Genomic DNA, 20,424 nt, shown 5'->3' on the forward strand with positions numbered 1-20,424 from the left:
GTTAACCACTGATTGTGAAACTGGTCGTAAGTGTGGTAATTTTATTCTAGAAAAATGTATTCTCTTTCTAAATAAGTCCTCAGTCTACCTTATTACGCGCATTTATTATTTTTTAGTTTTTTATTACTTCCTTTACCTCTTCTACTGTTGGGTTTTGTAGTTGTTGTGTTCTTGGTTTTTTGTATTATTTGTGTTTCTCTCATTGTTATTTTCTCTATGTCGTTTTATAAGTCCTAATCTTATCTTGTCAACCTCAGTCCTTAATGTATTTGTTATTATTATCAAAATATAAATAAAACTAATATAATAAATCTAAAAGTTTATTACAAAATTGAAAAACAATTTCGTCCAAGTGCAGTTATATGAAAAATATTATCAGTAATAAAATTAAAAATTGAATCACAGTAAATTCTTATTTTAAATGATTGAAGATACTAATATAGTAGTTTACAAATAGGATTAACGAAAATTTGTTATGGAATTGTGCCAAATTGTTATTAAAAGAACACTAAAAAGTAATAGTACATACTATATACTATATAACAGTATCATACATATTAATTTTTTTGATTAATTATATTTATGTTTGTGTATATGTAGATTATATAATATCCATAATACAGTCTCAAATGAAATGTTCGTTACCTTCCCCTGTTGTTTCTAACCCCATATATTATACCCAATTGTCATACAATTTTCAGGCGTCGTCAGGCTATCGTATTGATGGTAGCCCGCCGCATCGTTTGTCCTCAACTGACCGCCATTCCAATAATCTAATTGTCCATCAGTGTCATTATCTCTATGTATCCTCTCCACCTTCATTTTAGTTTAGCTATGCTTTAACAATTGTTATTTGCAGAGATATCCAAAAATATGTCTCATCTAAGACATTCTTGGATATTTCTACCAATCATATTTCATGCGTTTCATTCTATTGATGGTATTGTGCTGGTTGAGTGCTAAAGGGTACCCCCCGTGAGGATTGGCAACATGCCCTCACTCTAGAATTCAGTTTTTTTACGTTCTATATGATTAAAAATAAGGCTCAGCGCCCCCCCTACCCCCAAAAACGTTAATAGTTAGTTTTTATTTGTTTAGGTCGAATGCAATCAATTTAAAAATTTCAAAAAATCCACACTCATAGTTGAGTTGTCTAGTTTTTATAAACCCCTAGGTTGAGTGTACATAACCTAATGCGTTTTTTTTTTTTAAACTTTTTTTGGAGGTGGCTGCAGCTCCAATTTTTTTTTGTTTTGTGTATTTGATCAAAAATTATATCTCTGATTTTTTTCACATTTTTACGTATAGTGCGTCATCTTCAAAAATCCAAAAATCTGTTTTTTATGGGTTTTGGGGGGTTATCTCCATTTTATATACTTCAAAATAGATTAAATCAAGGTTTTTTTATAGTTTATATATATTTTAAATTAAATAAGGCTTTTAAAACATTCAAAAATTGGGCGAAACACCTTTAAACCCCCCCAAAAAATATGTTTTCACGATTTTTAAGGGTTTTGCTTCACGATTTTATGGGTAATCATATTTTTTGAAATCCATGCAACCTGAATCAATGGATAATACAACAATGAAGTAATGGATATACAAGTAGGATACAAGTTGTGGGTAAAGTTTTGGCGGTGTAAATTTTGTTTGTAAATTTCAATGTATTAGTCTTTAGTTTCTACAAGGAGACTTTATCCAAACATAAATATTAACATATATATATATATATATATATATATATATATATATATATATATATACACTTTTGTTTTTGAACTTATATGTCGTCTATAAATTCCGGTAGATTTATAAGATAGATGGATAGGTTTTGATACTCTTAGTAGAATATATCCTTTGTGTTATTTTACATATAGTAAAAGTATTCTAATTGGATATAATAAGTGAATAATTCGTGCAAAAAGTCTGTATCTAGCTGTATATATGGCACGACAGAACTAACTATGCTCCCCACCAAATTATATATCATCAAACTATATCGTTTGACATAGCTTCATTAACATACGCAGCCTGTTGTTTGGAATCCTTCATAGTTACATTGACTTCTTTTCCGCAATATTTTTCTTGAAGACTTCTTCGCAAGGAAGAAAATAAGAACATGAGCAGATGAAGAATAATCAGGAAGACTATCACACCGAAGCACGTGCCTACAGTGGGCCCTGGCTTTGTCCAATCTACTATTTTGTAAATAAACGTAAATCCATCTCTGAAACAAAAAATTCAATCAGTGAATATATATATATATATATATATATATATATATATATATATATATATATAAAGATATATATAAGATATATATATATATATATATATATATATATATATATATACACTTGAGTGTAAATCAATAAACTCAAAAGCGATATTTGAGATTACACCTTCTGTTTTAATGTAAGAAGTATGAAAATAACAAGATGTAATGTGCAAACAGTAACTTTATTATTGAACTTACAAAAACCGCTATTTCATTATTTGGAAGACGCATTATAAAAACAATATGCTATACGAACAGAGTTTCTCAAATATTCATCATTGGAACTATCCCAAGAAAGAAGTAATGAACAGAGAAATCATCAATTATGAAATGAATTTTTTTATTTTTCAATATCTGATATTACCACCCCTATTCCTAATTACACTTTCCAGTCGATTTCGCATGGATCGGATGACTTTTCTAATAAATTCTTGAGGCATTGCTCCCCATTCATCATTAAGCGCAGCACTCAATTCCATTATGCTCCTTGGTGCATGATTTCTGTTTCGAACCCTTCGTTTAAGCTCATCCCAAACATACTCTATTGGATTTATGTCCGGGCTCAACGCAGGCCAATTTATTGTAGGTATACCGATCTCAGTCAGAGGGGTGGTGGTGACTCGTGCGGTATGACATCGTGCATTATCATGCAATAAAATAAAGGCATCACCAATAAAACCCACTAATAGAACCACATTTCCTCCAAAATATCTCTGATGTAACGATCCGCCGTTAAACCTCCACCACGTCCTCCACCAGGCACGAAAACCAACTCGGTTTTCCCATCCATGGAAATGCCTGCCCAAAATATACAAGAACCGCCTCCATATGACACAATTTCTCGTATGCAACATTGAGCAAATCGTTCTCCTGGCCTTCTATAGACTCGACGCCTCTTTTCGTTGCCATGTAGGCAGATCCTACTTTCGTCGGAGAATAATACCTGACTCCATTGATAGTCGTCCCAATCCAGATGTTTGCGAGCAAATTCTAGTCGCCTTTACTTCTGGGCTGCAGTTAGCTTGGGACTCGTAGCTGCCCTTTTTGGTGTCAGGTTGGCTGCTTTAAGTCTCCTTCTGACTGTCCAAACGCTAGTAACCACACCTCGGACCTCTCTAAGCTCTTCTTTGAGATTAGCACCAGTCAAATGTCGATTTCTCAGAGATTTAGATACAAGAAATCGATCATCTCTCTTTGTCGTTGTTCGTTTACGGCCTCCTCCTTGTCGGCGGACATAATCACCAGTATCTTGGTACCGACGATATACTCGGGACACAGCAGATTGGCTTAAATTTAGTCGATTTGTCACGGCTCTCTGGCTCAGGTCTTCTCTCAATAATGCTACTGCTTGAGCTGCTTTGACAGATGTGGTATCCATTCGTTGTGCAGTTGCGAACTTAATTGACTCATGTTTTAGTGCATCGCTATGGAAATTGATGCCTACGATGTTAACCGAACGCGTTAAGTCGGTGCGTGTCGATTTCAATGAATCAAATTCTGACCCCCTCTCTACGTGTTGCATTATTTATCAAAAACCAAAACTTTTTTCAAACTCAATAATGAGGATAATACAATATAGGATAGTACAATAAATATTATTAAATTTACACCTTTTAGATTGAAACAGGGGATAGACTTTCGCAAAATAATTTTGAGTCGATTTTTTTTGCACTCAAGTGTATATATATATATATATATATATATATATATATATATATATATATATATATATATATATATATATATATATATATATATATATATATATATATATATATATAAATATGCGTGTATTTGGTGTACATTTGAACTAAAAAATTACAAAAAACATAAAAAAACGGCTTCGGCTAAAAATAAAATAAAAAAAAATTTTAACAAAAAATGAGCGCAAGCCAACAAAAAATTAATAATACAAAAAAACCCTTGAACACCAAGTCTCCGAACTGGGTGCAGCCCAGAGCGGAGGCTTGGGGCCCAAGCAAGAAATTTCAGTCTTCAGAAAGGGATAGTCTGGAGTGATTCCTGTTTACACTCGAATTAATACACCTCGCTCCAATGAATTGTTACATCCGAACGTAATTCTAAAGGGTGAACAAGTCTTACAGGCTAGGTTCAATTAAATTGCTTGCTTGCTTGGTGTAAAGTTGACTTTCTGGTAGAGAATTGGCATAGGTTCTGCCCAACAATAAATTTTGTAAAGAGTTTAACTCTCAAAAAATACATTGCCGAATGTTTTATATGCAGGTATATAGTATAATACCTCTATAGTTCTTGCAATGAAATTGATCACTTTTTTATATAGTGAGCATTTTATTCCCTTTAGCCACTCGTCTGGTGTCAATTCATTCTGTCATATAAGTACTATTTGTTTATGTATTGCTACCAAAAGTTGGTCACCAAATTTGTTATACATTTCAGAATAGATTCAGTTAATTCCTAGGGCATTTTTAAGCTTTAAGTTTTTGACTGGCACTTGCCAATTCTTCTCTAGTTGGTGCTTTAAGGTGTTTAGTTGATCTATGTTTTTCTATGATTTTCTATGATTTTCTACGATCTGCTACGATTTTCTATGATTTTCTATGATTTTCTATGATTTTTTATGGTTTTCTTATGATGTTCTATGATTTTCTATGATTGTCTATGATTTTCTATGATTTTCTATGATTTTCTATGATTTTCTATGATTTTCTATGATTTTCTATGATTTTCTATGATTTTCTATGATTTTCTATGATTTTCTATGATTTTCTATGATTTTCTATAATTTTCTATGATTTTCTACAGTTTTCTGTGATTTTTTATGATTTTTTATGATTTTTTATGATTTTTTATGATTTTTTATGATTTTTTATGATTTCTACAACGTGACTTAAATAATTCTTGACGGCTTTTCTTCATATTATCTCGTTTTATGTCGTAGATACACTTTTCCCCTCTTCTGAGTCATCTACATACTCTTCTTCTTTTATTTTCGCATGCAACCTGCTTACTGAGTTCTTTTACTATATATTTCAAAAGCATTTGATAAATTGTAGCACAAATGCCTTGTTCTCCAACCAATATTGCCTTATATACATTTGTTCTTCGGCCAATATTGCCTATGACATTTCAGCTACGGATAATCTTAATTTGGCTACATTTGTAAACAATACTTTAATACTATCGGTTGCATAGTCATTTTAAAAACAGAGGGTAAGCAATCTAAAAAATCTAATGGCCCATTAAAATTATCTAATGGAAAGCCATCATAAATGGCCATATCAATTTTACTTATTTCGTGACGATCGCCTCAGCATTTTACCATAGAGAAAATTAATATGCAACGCGAGTATAGAAGCTCGCTTCAAAAAATAATATTAAAAGATAACAGCAACTTATATATATCAAGTGTTAACCATAGTTTGTATGTGTGGTGACTGTGGTGTAAGTCTAACGTTAAAATCGTAAATCAAAAACGAGAAATATTAGCTGTAGATTAATAAAAATTAAGACATGACTTACTTATTAGTTCCGCCTGCAGAATAATAAATTAATGTGAATATTGTATAAGTAAAGCCCAAAATAACAGTATAAATTACATGCAAAAGTCTAATTGGGTGTGCTACAATCCATAAATCTAAAAACATCATTACTGTGTTATTTCCATGAACGAAATAATTGATAGCGGGAGTCGTAACTTTTTTAGCTAAAACAAAAAACATTTTATTGTTAAAAATTTATATTTATAAAGGGTGACCTATTTAGGTTGGAAACACCTCTGTAGAACTTGGAGTTATTAACCGATTTTACCCAATTTTATTTAAAAATGCGAAGTAATAAAGAATGTAATTCGGGAAAAAGAATAAATTTTTTTTACAGATACTACTGGAGAAAATAGAGAATTTTGATTAATTTGTTTACTACAAAATTAAGATTAGTGCGTCACTGGGTTTGGAGTGTCTTCAAATAGCTATGACAAAACTGACATAAAAATAAAATTAATAATATATTAACAATGCTAGAATATTTTAATAATTACAAACTCACTATCGCCATGGAAGCTTTTGTCCAGAAGTAGATGTTTTATATACAGGGTGTTCATTTGTGACATTGGCTTGGTCAGTTTCCGAATTTTCAGATGTTATTCGTTGTAAGTATATTTTTATATAATTTTTTCATAGTTATTTGGAGATACTCAGGGGCGTAGTCCTTTTTTTAAGTTTTCAATTTAAATAGGTCACGTGGTATATATAATAATAAATTTATTTTCTTAATAATAGAAATACAATCATTACAATAAATTGCCATTACGAAATAGTAAACGAAGAAACAACAGCAAAACCAAAAAGGTTCTCATCACAAACACACCCGAGTGCGAGTGAATAATAAAAGTAAAATATAATGGCATGTCTCGCAAAACAGAAAACAAAAAACAAAATAGTATATCAATGGAAGGCAACCGTATATACGTATTTCTGACTATTAATCGTCTTCAGTACGGTGCAGCCAAGTTTGAAAAGGAGTATGTTAACTTGAGAAAGGATCACTACAAGAGCAATGCAACCAATTTGTGGCATTAGAGTTATAAGACCCTGATGGTTTCCAGGACAACAACTAACAATAACCACGGAGAAAACTACAGCTACCTGAGAAAAGAAATGCCAAACGTTAAAACGCTTAAAACAAACGGAAAAGGTTAATACAAGTGAATAATAAAAGTAAAATGTAATGTAATATACTATTTGGTTTTTTGTTTTCCTGTTTTGCGAGACATGCCATTACATTTTATTTTACTTTTACATTACATCGAGCTCTCGACATCCTCTTTAATGTCTTCTTCAGGGCTTTAGAGGTGTTAGTCTCCCGAGCCCCCAGTCACTACTACACTGATCACTAACCAATGCATTACTGCTACTGGGAACAGAGGACGGTTCAGTTAGCCCGGGAGTTGGCGCGAACATTTATGACGGCGGGATTTTGATTGGAGGGTCGAGCGGGCGATATTTTCTTTATAAGAGATCGTCATGTCAAAGGTAACCGGATGCCGTCATTTTTTTTATTGAGACAATTTGACCTTTTTTTAATTTCTATGGTTTCTATTACTTCTAAGCATTTAAAGTTAGTTTCAAGCTAGTTTTGGACTTAAGAGCTCTAACTCAAAAACATCAATATAATCTGGATGCCAAGATAGTCGGACATGGGAGGGAATGAACAGGACAATTTCCTAATATCCTTACTAGACACCGCTGGCCCACTCTTCCTGTAGACTGGAATCTTGAGTATTGGTCACGATGGCCTTCCGGAGCTTTTATCAAGAAGCTTCCTAAACTCCCAAGCTGCGGGTGGGGATATGATATAGGCTACGGTTTAGGTCGCGCTGCATTCCAAGAGTTTTACAACTCTCCTACTTAATAGTAGGAAATGTTTCCAAGACCATCATCAAACCTCAGAATAAATTAAGTACCAGAATTAGTCAAATAAAGAGATACTATATTATAATATTATATTATAATATAATTATAAAGAGAAACAAAATCACTGCACTATTATCAACAATTACCAAAGAGATTATGTAACTAATAAAAGAACATATAAGCAACAATGCAATCAGACACTACACAAAAAAATGACTCGTATGGACAATATAAATAACGCAACAATTTTTGTAGAACCTCAGCTCCGAGTGACATGTATGTTCACGCAAGTGATAATAGCAGTGCATAAACATAAATGTTGCATCTTAATATTATAAACATGAGGTTTTTACTTGTTTTGGGTAATTACTTTGCCATCATTAAAGATTACATTGCTACAAACATATGAATGTTAATGTTGAAAGAATTTGAATGAATTGTATATTAGGTCATATTTGATAATACTTACGATTATATATAACAGACCAGTAGATAGTGGTAATCGCAAAGGCAGTAGGTGTCGTTACAGTGTTTAATAACCAGTAAACAGGATAAAGTTTTAGGGTTTTTTCTTTTGTACTGTGCATACTTTTGTATTTAGATGCCAGCACTGCCGTAAGAAGCATCAAAAATCCTATAAGAGCTTGAATTGTACATCCCGTGTATCCCCAGTTGGTCAAATAAATCGGATATTTGCCGCTACCGCTGCCTTCTATTATTGAAATTATCCACGTAATAAAAAATACTAACATTACAATTGTGCGATATATAAGGTACTTGATATTAGGTTCAGTCTTATTTCTCTGCCACTGAAACAAAAAAAAATAATTAAAATAGATTCTAGACAAAATTATTCATCCGAGAGCAGTGAAAACATGTCGTGATAGAGGAACTCTTCTTGTTTGATCCTGATCTATAATTTTGTAAGGTGAGATTATATCGACTACAAAAAATTTCTATCCAAAGAAACTAAACAATGACAAGAGTTTATTTGTAATTTTATAACGTGTGTTCCAATATTAATTTTTGCGGCATACTTCTAATAAAAGTTGAGATCTCGTCCTGGTGGAGGAGCTCTTCATGCTATCTTGATCACTACTTCTGTAAAGTGAGCAGTGCAGGGTGTAAACTATGGAACTGGATAAGTACTATCGAAGATAAAGAAAAACTTAGTAAGCCAAACCGTGATGAGGCTCATCAAGAACCGAAAAAACTACAGCAGGCATTTACGTATCATTGAAAAATAAGAATTTATTGGGGATGATACTGTAACAAACACGCTTAAGCTGCATTTAGATAAATCTAGACGCCTAGATAAATAACCTACTTTTTTCGACTTTTTGCCTGAAATATCTCGAATTTTTTTACGTACATATAGGTATGTAAAAATACTGATTTTCGTTCCCTCCTACAGATTTTGTCTCTTACTGGTAGGTCACGTTTATTTCAGCTCTCGCATGGTATTCGACACTGCCTATCAAAAATACAGACGTAACGTCAGAGAGACACGGCCTGTAAAGGGACGATTCCGACAACGACTGCAGACAGCAACTGCAGAGACGTTGTCGCCTCGTTGACGATTCTATCATCTGACTGCAACTGCTGTCCGGCAGAACATCAGTTGCTGTGTCGCCCGACGACACACTTGAGCACAGTACTGCCACTAGTGCCGTCGTGAAGTTGGATGACATGGAAGTATTGACAAATGAAGAAAGTGATTATTTTATTGATCTAGTTTCTAAATATTCCTATTTATTCTACTGCAAAAATGCGAATTATAAAAATTCATATCTCAAAGAAAAGGTTTGGAATGATATCGCCCAAAAAGTGAATAAAATCTTTTGAAAAATATTTCATAAGAGCCTTCCTCCTGTCTAGTCAAGTACAATGGTTGTGTAGAATTTCTCTTAAAGCAATGATACAATAATAAATTGTCATCATCTTCTTCTTCTTGCAGTAAAACTTGCAGCATTTCGTAATTCATATTTTTTTATGTTATACCCAACCTCAACGGTTTTATGTCGTCACGTAACTGAAGTACCTGCTGCTGACTTCGGAATGAATACGACGGCAACTGCTGAATCAATATGACTGCTAATGCCGTCGGCCGCCAGCAGTCAGTGTCGGAATTGTACCTTGAACCTCGATAACAATCTACGTAAACAACATCCCTGTCCGCGACAAACTAAACTTCTTGGCTAAATAGTTTGATTAGGTGGAGGATAGTACATAATGAGACAAAAAGAAATTTCTGTACTAGCATCAATGCCGTAATCGTCTACCAACTGTAAATTTTCACATTGATCACCAGAACAATCATCATAATTGGATAGTTCTTCACTCTCCTCAGATAAAGTGGTATCACGTCGTTTATTTTTTTCTGTTTTCGTGCTGAGCTGCTTACCTGATTTAAATTTACCTTAATTCATAATGACGGTATTAGATTTTTGTTTTGATACAGGGCAGCGACAGCCGCTTATACGTATTTCTACCTCTTTAGGTCTCCTCAGAACGGTATAGCCACTGCTCTGAATTCGGTTTCGCTAGATAGAAATCGTTTGATTTCTCTTTTTACCTTAATTCGTTTATTATTCTATGGCGTAATTTTTTTGGTTACTGCCTGTAGTTTTAACTGATCCAAGTTAGGTGTATTAGTTAAGTTTTTTTAGTTTTCCTTGTCTTCACACCTTTTCTCTTTTCTCCTTTTGGAAATCCTTTAAACTCGTGAGGAGAGATAAACGAACTAGAATTCGTAGATGATACTATTGACTGTTGAGTTTTGAGACATTATCGGTTTTTCAGGTGTCCTTGATAGGGATACTACTTGATTTTCAGGTGTTTTCGATGAGAATGATGTCCTTAAAGTTTTCGGAAAAAATAAATATGTATTTTTTTAATTGTAAATTAAGTTTTTTGGAATATGGAATGGATATTTGAAAATAAAATTTATATTTTGAGCAGTTAACTAATCTGTCGTTCTCCTGGCGTAATGGCATGTCGGTAGGTCGGGTCAAAATATGATTTCAACATTGGGGTGATGAGTATTTATAAATTGTACAAGCTTTGTAACACACCTGTTAACGTAATTGTCAGCATTGGGAGCTTGAGATGGCACACCATACCAAAATTTAATCAGAAAATTTCACTTTTCCCTTAAACCTAACTTCCTCCGGTGCATCTTGTACATTGGGTGTATAAAATAAGTCATTGCCCTTCATTTCGGAATTGAATTTCATGATTTGGAAGGGGTTGCAGTTTGTTATCCACCATTATTCTTTGCCAGTTAAACAACGTGAGATGTTACGTGACTCTCGTGATTGTCGTAGATCATTAAAGAAGGGTTTTAATTGAACTGTCGCTAAACTTGATGAAGTGTTTCATAACGTCGACAAACAGCTCGCTATTCATCCATACAACTATTCAGCTGTTTTACACCTTTTTCCGTCGCCACTTCATTAGGTTTCTGCACTGTTTTTGTACTAGTCTCATCAAGATTATATATCCTGATATTAGACACATCTAATGGATATCTAGGATAAACGACATGTAAATTGTCGAAGAACTTGTTGACATTGTGTGGATTAAATAATGTTAATCTTGATAAACTGCAACCCTCTGGTTGACGTATACTGAGGTTCCCTCGTTTATTTAAAAATGAACGAAACCATTGGAATCCATCTATTTTATCCTTGATCCAATTCGTTGAAACTGTAATATCGTTTTTAATAGCCGTATCATATGCTACCTTTTGTGCTTGAATATAATGACACAAAAAAAATTCCTGTTCCTCTGAAAACACACGTCGTACATCATAATTGGCTTCCTATCGATCATTATCTGGATTAGGTTTTTTGCGACATATTTTTGAAATGTCTGTAACAAACATAATAAACTTTTATTCTACCTATACAACATATTATTATAACATACACACCTGGTACAAACTTTGGCAGTACACAATGGGACAGTCTCATTTGGTACTATCGCCCAGGGTCTCATTGTGTACCAAGTAGTATTGTTGTAAACAAATGAAAATAATCATATTTAAGTTTTAGTTTTGAGACTCGATTATTGGAGGTTAGACTAACTTAACAGTGGTATTTCACGCATGCACTTGCAAATTGACATAAATCAACAATAAGTTTCGATAACAGTCAAGAAAACTATATAAAAAGTAACTTCTTACCTTAAACAGTTTATCACTGTAACTTTTACGAGGTCGCGGATGAAATGATGGTATTTTGACTGGCGCTGTAAAATGACATTTCTGTAATAATGTTGTTGCAGAATTGAATCTTGGTGGAAAATTTTAAAAATTATTACATTGTCTTATAGTTTTCCATGTCTCATTATGTACTTTTCTCCCCTACGTATTTTTTAAAACTTAATTTAGAGTATTTAACTCAACAATACAACATTTTGAAGGTTTCCAATGAATTGTTTGTATATTCAGGTCAGAACATAGTAGATACCTAGTATTTTTGAGATCACCATGGCATAGGTACGATAACCGCGCCATTAACTATATCTTAATATGTTTTAACACTACCGATATGAACGTTATGACGCAGCAGTAATAAGAGGTAAATTTTCCGTCAACATAAACAAAAAGAAAAACCGGCGCAATTTTATTTCAACCTTCTCAAACTCAACTTAAAACTTACAACTAAACTTAATATTTTTTATAAAAAAGAAATACTTTTAATGAGTAATTTGGCGGTAGTGTACTGAAACAGAAAATTAATTTAGTGATTATAACAGTATTTTCCTTTATTCCAAGTACGAGCGGCTATAATTTAAAAATTCAGTACTATCCACTTTAATTATTGAGGAATGAAAAGAAAAAATATCAATCAAACACTTACTTGGCTTGTAAGAAATACATTTGGATCATCATGAAGTAAATAAAAGTTTTTGAGTGCAAAATGGTCCCTCCAAAATGGTGTTAACATATTTTAACACAGTAAGTGGACAGATATCTGAAAAAAAAAATATTTAAGTTGCATAGTTTGGGCGATATATATAGCTTAAAATTTTTTCAGATACGACACTCGCTATACAAATCGTTAAAAATAATTATTTTTAGTATTCTCATTATTCATTACGAGAATACACACAAGGTATCAGTTATTTTTTTGCAACTCTTGACATTGCATCGGTGTGTTCGTTTCGTTAGAAGCCAATTGTGTAACATCAAATCTCCTTGTATCAAATTTGGTGGCTAGACATCGATTGCTTAAATGTAAAAATATACCGGCTTTAATTGACTTCATTAGCTTTTAAGGCTAGATATGTAACTCAATCTGTGTTTTTTCATGCCAATTTTTACTTAACTTTACACAGAAGGTTAAATCATAAATACGGTATAGAAAATTGATAATATATGAATTAAAAAAATTAATGGGATTGGTAAATATTGCATTTTGTTTATAAATAATAAATTATTTTACATTATTATGAATTATTTTACATAATGTGTATTTAAAATAATTTTATACATAATTTTAAAATTCAGCGCAGCATTTTGTACAACTACAGCGTAAATAAACGACCTCTATATTAATATTGTAATAAAAGAAAGTATTAAAAGAATAAAAAGCATGCAAGTAATAAATCATAAAAATATTGGATATTGGTATAGGAAATCTGGATTAGTTGAAATGAAAAGTTTTTTCTCTATATATACTTAAATTAGATTGAATTAAAATAAAGAAATCCTGACGAGAAGTAATCAAATCGAAAGAAAAGAGTTACACATATCTTAAAAACACGGATATTTATAATATGTATTAGTCTAGTCTAGTGACTAGTGTATCACAGTAAAAACAGGGCACCGTAACCGGCACGTGCGGCACCCCAAAAGGGCGCCAAACCGAATATTTTTATCAAATAAGAAATATTTATTTTAACCAGCTATTCATTTTTTATACAATATAATACTCGAATGCCTATTTTGCAGTATCCGTAAATCGTTAGACTTTGTTTAGAAGTCAAAACTTGTTGGGGTGTAATATTCTGTACAGATTTGAAACTTTCGTGGATTTTTTCTGCCGGGACTTAAAACCAGTATAAATTAAAAAGCAGAAAGCGTTTGCACGTTTGCCAATCAGTTATTATTTAATGTCAGACAAGAAAACGGGAAGAACATTTCTTATCATAAAGATTAGACGCATCTTTTGAGTAGTGTAGAAAATATTGGCGATCTTTTTTATTTGTTGTCATTTTATGTGGTGTGGAAATTAAATTAAGTGGGAAAATGGTAAGTATCATAATCATTACACAGAATAATATTTTAAATACAGGGTTCGACATAAGTCAGCCAACAAATTTGCTTTAAGAGAAAAAATGCAGCGTCAAAATGAATTTATTCAAAGAAATTACAAAAGGGATTTGAAAAAGGGTTGTTGTAAGTGTTAAATTGATGACCGTCATTGAGAGGTAGGTCCGGTGAAGCATGTCAAGCTGTACGCGAAGATTTAAATTCTTCTTCAATTGCAGTTCGGAGGTCGGGAAAGGTGCGTGTTCCTCTTGCAAAAACGCGGTCCTTGAGAAGGCCCCACAGGAAGAAATCATAGGGTGTCAGCACACATGACCGTGTGGGCCACTCAACGATTCCTCGTCTGCCTATCCATTCTCCAAAATGAACATTAAGGTACTCCAGTACACATGCCGCACAGTGCGGCCAAGCTCCATCCTTCATGAAGTTCACGAGTGTTGGATCGTTGTTCATTGTCCCACGTAAATCTTCGAGCAATTCCGATTTTTGCCATGCCCATTTTTCTAGAGGATTGCCTGACTTATGCCGAGCCCCGTACAAATCGATTTTACTCTAATAATTCCACAAAATATTTTAAAAATTTCGCCAGCAAAATAAGTTAGAGCCCAAGAAAAAGAGAAGATGGTTAGTAGCATGAAAATTTTTTGGTGTAAACTAAAGTTTCCGATACTAAAACTATAGATATTCAAATTTCTGTGACGGCCCCGGCTTCACCTTGTCTTGCACTTGGACAATCAAGTATAACAATTGACAGTAAAGTATGTCAACACTTTTTAAAGATCTAGCTAATCATTTTAAAAATTACAGAGATAAAAATGTTTTTGAGGAAATTATTGCTCAAGCGGAAAAATTAGCGGCTGATCTTGAAATAGAACAAGGATTTTTCTTCGTTAAATATTGTGAGACGAAAATATAAACCAAAATTTTTCGATTATGAACAGAGAGATGTGACACCACAACATCCAAAAACCGCGTTTAAAATATTACTTTTTTTTAGAATAATTAGTCAAGTACTAAGTTCGTTAAATAGTAGATTTGATATGATGTCTGGTTTTTTTCGTGATATTATTACAATAAGTGACGATTTTTTTTAAACTGTCTTGCTCTTCAACAAAAGCGAACTGATCCAATAAAGACGGAGGCTGATATTGATGCAACTGATTTATTTAGCGAGATAAAAGCTTTACAATTATTTTCATTGCCTGACTCATTCTCTTGATATTCTTCAATATATATTTGAAAACAATCTAACTTCATCTTTACCAAATATGACTATTTTATTAGGTCCACTATGATACACAAATGATTTCTGGTTTAACAATATTAGCTATAGAGCAAGAGCTCGTCAATAAAATTGACTTTAAAAATATTATAAAAGAATTTGTTGCAGTCGAATCTAGACAAACACCCATTTATTTCAATTTCTGGGGAAGTAGAGATACGGGATAAAAGAGATGAAGACGAAAACACTACTTTATACAACGAAATTATTGAAACAGTGAAAAGGTTGAAATCAGGAAAAGCAGTAGGACCGGATGAAATCAACAATAAATTAATAAAAAATAGAGGGGAAGAACTGATGCACCATAATCAGATATGTACCAATTCTGTCGTAAGAGAAGAGACTTGAGTTAATTCAACTGCAGCTTATGGATATTGTACAATGTATAAATATGAAATTTAGGAAAGTAATTGTGAAAACAAAACTACGCTTTTGCAATTAAACGAATAAAATCATAAAAGTAAATATCCATAATTAGATCAGTTGTGTAAACCTTAGTACAATTTATGTCTAAAACTATTATAATTATACAATAAATTCGAAGAAAGAACAACTAAAATCACATTACTTTCTGTTAGCTCAACCATGAGCTATTTTGAGAAGAATACTTTGTTTTCAATTACGTCATAAATTTTAAAAGTATGGTGTACTAACCTTACAATTAACTATATGGCAAATTTAAAACGGTTTTCTTTAGAACGAACGGCAATTTATAGATAAATAAAAATAGTAACTCGTAAAGATGGTCATAAAATGTCATTTAGTGGTGTTTTCATTTACGATCCTAGACACTTACTATTATTACTTTTAACGAAGTGCAAAATCATTGTTTCTAATATATTGGCATATTTATTTTTAACCAATTCGTTTTATTATGCAATATGTATTGCAATTATCTTTCTTACATTTTGTGTGGATAAAAATCTTTTGTATTTACCGAATACAACTAAGTTTGGATATAAAAAGGTGCTCTTATATAACTGTTTTTTAATTACTCGAGCTTTCAATTGTGGTTACAATTAGTTTCAAGAGCTAAAATAAAAATACAAATCATATAATAAAGTGGAACGATTAATTGTAAAAAAGTAGTAACTCACCAAATAAAATTAGGTTTGTTCATGAATTTGCTGCAAAACTGATTAAAAAAAACAGAAAAACTTTTGTATCTAATAACTGTTTTTCCTTCATTTTAAAATTTTCAAAAAATTATTTGAAAAAATTATTTAAAAAAAATGAATGTTGATAAATGATAAATAAGTTAGAATAGCAACCAATAGAAAGTACAAATAACCCTTAATGTCATGAATGAAAACTTTTAGAAAATTAATTTGTAGTTTAATTTGTTTTTGACAATTATTTTGCCAACATGAAAATTTTGTTGAAAAATTTTAATAAGAAAAAAGAAGAGTTTTTTAATATTCACAGATACCCGAAAACATGTAAGAAGTATATGGAAAATAAAAATAAGTGATGTGATTTTTGGGTGGTTTCCCACAAGATTGATTCTACAATCACTCTTGTGGGAAATAATACGTTTTGATAGATTTCTCCCGATTTCACCAAAGATGAAATAGTTTTGATGTTATCTTATATACTAAAACGCTAAGCCCTTTTCTTGTCCACCACTTTACTCAAAAACCATATTAGATAATTAAAATATTTTTTCGGAATATTATTAGTATTACGTATGAGATTGTCAAGATATACTTTTGGTACAAAAATTCACTTCCGGTTTTGAGATGACCGGAAGTTAAAATTTACTTTAAGTTTTAGACCCCACAATGTATATATGGATCGAAAGGTCTCGTCGAGACGAATCTAAATATACTTCCGGTTGCGATCCGACACCGGAAGTGACCCGAAACGCGCATAAAACGTCAAGATAGAGCAAATCTGACACCGGATTCGTGATCAGCATGCAAATGACAGCCAATGGCGAGATGTTATGTATATTCTTGCTTATATTGTTTGTATTGATCTCTTAATTTTTCTCGCAAAATAAAAATTTCATTTAAAAAACTCGATGTCGAGTTGGTCCTCTAGTTTGTTGCTATTTTTATAATGTCAATATCCTTTAGTATTTGTATTAATTAAGTTGTTAATGATGGTATATAAGGTAGTGAATGATAATATATGGTCTGATTGTTAGAAACAATGTTCTGAGATTTTGAAAAAAAAATTTTTAAAAAGATTTTAAAAAAAGTTATTTATATTAACAGTATTAGAAAAAAGCGGTCTATGTAGCATATTTGGACGATGGAAGAGTTCCTTTCTGGAATAGACACCCTATATAAATCCATAAAATTGTATTTTTTTGTCATTCGATCTGGTTTTTCATTAAAAATGTCATTCGACACATTCCTTGTGATATTTATATACCCTGTCCCTTCATTACAAAGTTTCAGCGATTGTATTATTCTGTAGGCTCCCAATTTTGCTTCTCCTTGTATTATCAAATGCATGGGAAACAGACCTAGTAGAGCCTCTATAGCTGCTGTTGAAGTAGTACTCATGGCACTAGTTATCCCCATACACGAAAGTCTTTGCACCTTGCTGAATTTGGCTTTTGCAGCTGTTTGAAGTGTCTTAGTCCACCACATCGTCGCTGCATAGGTAATTGACGGTTTAATCATCATGGTGTACACCCAGTGCACTATGTCCGATTTTAATCCCCATTTCTTCCTTTACATAGTCCTCACCTCATAATTGCCGGGTAAATGAGTCTAGTATAACCCCGAGATACTTTACCTCTCCCTTTGGCTGAATTATTTGTCCCTGCAGCTTTAGAGTATCCAATCTCTCTAGTTTCCGTTTGCGTGTGAAGGCGACTATAGTGGATTTGTGGGGACATAATTAGCCCCTCCCAATAAGTCCGTCGTCTCACTAATTCTAGGGCCTCGTTCATGCGATCTCTGACTACGGTATTGTACTTTTTACAAATCATTCGCATGTCCAATTGTTTTATGACCATTTGTCTTTAAAGTTCCTATTAGTCCGTCCATCAAGAGATTCCACAGCAGTGGGGACAGAACTTTCCCTGTGGACATCTTCTGTCGACCCGGGCCAACACGGGTCTCTCCAAGGATAGTGGTATTTACCAATTTGTTCCTGAGCATGGATTCTATCCAGTTCAAACATATGTCTTTGACTCCTTTACGTCTCAGAGCATTAACTGATTCAATGATACAATTAGTTAATGCCTTGACAACTAAGCCAACTACATTGAAAAATGGCTTAAAGTACTGTAATTCTGTAAATAAACTTTTGTGTTAATATCTTTTTTGTTTATTTTTTTATGCCAAAACGTTTTCTACTTTCTGGACGACCTATTATAAAAATAATTGGATCTCGTTCACAATATCAAGATTGTTGTCTGGAAGGTATACCTGGAATAGTTTCACGAGATAATAGGCAATCATTCGGCTTTTTTCTGCTGCTCCTAGTCCAGCAAGCAATATCTAATTGAATATAAGAGTGAGATATTCCAAAGTGAGTACCTACTTTGTGACTCCTGCTGCTGACAAATTTTTCAGGTAATACATAATAATATTATTTTTATGAGTTTTTAACCGTGTTTTTGCTTGATTTAATGTATCATATAATAGGATACTAAGTAATATTTTATTCTAGTTTGTACGTGTTCTCTGCCATGTATCTTTCGTCAAGTTTTATTTCATAATTTCATAATCCCAATAATTCTTGAGTCGAATCAATATTCGTGTGCATTCTACATATTTAAAAAAATTTGTATAATTTTCCGATTATGTATTTCCGTAAGTATTAATAAACATTTATTAGTAATAACAAATGGTAGTTGTTGATAGTTACTACGTTGCAGCGCATCACAAAAATCGTATGTGAATTATGAATCATTGATGCATAACTAAAATGATATGCAATATTTTTTTTTGAGATAAAACCATACAGTAATATATTGTTATTACTATTATAAATTAATTTTGTTTCTATTAATAATTAATTTACCCATATTTTTGTTATAAATATTAACTTGATAATCTGAAAGAGAATAATGATTAGTAAATAGATGAAGTAAAAAAATTATCCGAAACAGATTTGTATTAAGGCAAGGCAGATACAAAATAGATGCTTGTAAGTACCATTTAAATGTTGTTTACTCTTCTTGGAAACTATGTAATTGCATGGAAGGAAAGAAGTTTTAGTTAAACATGTTAAAAATTGTGCACACCTAAAATTAAAAGAGCGTTAAAAGATATATTTTATGTACAAACGTGACTTTACAGTGGTCTTCGTGTATATTTTGTTCACATATTTCAGTCAATTTTGAATAAAAAACAGGCGAGTGCATCTGGGTTCCATTTCACAGCTCATATTTAATATTTACTCATAGACCATCGGATTTCAATACGAAGTTTACCCCTATGTCTTTTTGTGTACTGAAAATGTCATATGAGCTAAGCAAAAACAAAAGGAAATTTAGGAAAAGCAATTTTCATTATTTTCCCCAACTTTTCCAAGGTAAAATTTTTCGCTTGTCTTGACCTGCCCTTATCCCTTTTTTTGCAGGTTCGTTATTGTGAAACTTTTAAGTGACATGAAGGAGAAAATAACGGAAACAATAATAAATTGTTTAGAGACCTATTAACATTACATGTTTAGGTCACAATTAACACTTTTAGGACACCAGTAGCCCTTATGTCAAAAATTTTAAAAACAAAATCAATACTCCTCTATCGATTCTTTACAAAAAAATTCAATTTTCATGCAAATTTTCCTAGGAAACAACACAGTTTTTACATGTTTTACTTTCCTTAATTTCATCTTTCAGAAGGGGAAACCAGGGCATGTTATCGCAGGGATAAGTCACCGCACTAGTTTTTTGATTCTAAAAATTGGCTGCAACTTTATAGAGACTCTCAGTCATGCCAGAGCAACAGGGCGAAGGTACGTGTTTGAGTAAAAATACATGAAGAGTAAGTAACTTCTAATATTCATAGTATGATTGTAGTATTTTTATTTTTAAGAGAATTTAAATAAATTGGACGAATTTCCTCCCAAGAAAGAGGAATACAGGGCCTGCGTAGCGCAAGCGGTAGGATGCTTGACTCGCAAGCCGGTGGTCCGGGGTTCGAATCCCACCGCCGGCAAGAACATCTAGACATTTTAAAAATGTCTATAGGCCCCAGGTCGACTCAGCCTGAATAAAAATGAGTAC

At 32.5% G+C, this 20,424-nt stretch overlaps 1 protein-coding gene across 4 annotated transcripts in view; it reads right to left on the reverse strand.

Moving 5' to 3' along the window:
* Window positions 1-329: 329 nt before the first annotated feature.
* LOC140452118 (protein rolling stone-like) overlaps window positions 330-20,424 on the reverse strand; it is a 62,644-nt gene continuing 42,549 nt past the window's right edge. For all 4 annotated transcript variants that reach the window (XM_072546192.1, XM_072546189.1, XM_072546190.1 and 1 more), the window contains exons 2-5: window positions 12,537-12,650; window positions 8,141-8,480; window positions 5,780-5,963; window positions 330-2,227 (exon numbers count right to left, since the gene is read on the reverse strand). In XM_072546192.1, coding sequence (XP_072402293.1) covers window positions 1,990-2,227; window positions 5,780-5,963; window positions 8,141-8,480; window positions 12,537-12,623 — 849 coding nt within the window. In that variant the 5' untranslated portion in view covers window positions 12,624-12,650 and the 3' untranslated portion in view covers window positions 330-1,989. The remainder of the gene's footprint in view (window positions 2,228-5,779; window positions 5,964-8,140; window positions 8,481-12,536; window positions 12,651-20,424) is intronic.

This window comes from Diabrotica undecimpunctata, chromosome 10, assembly GCF_040954645.1.
Source record: "Diabrotica undecimpunctata isolate CICGRU chromosome 10, icDiaUnde3, whole genome shotgun sequence".
In the NCBI taxonomy this organism is placed as follows: Eukaryota; Metazoa; Arthropoda; class Insecta; order Coleoptera; family Chrysomelidae; genus Diabrotica; species Diabrotica undecimpunctata.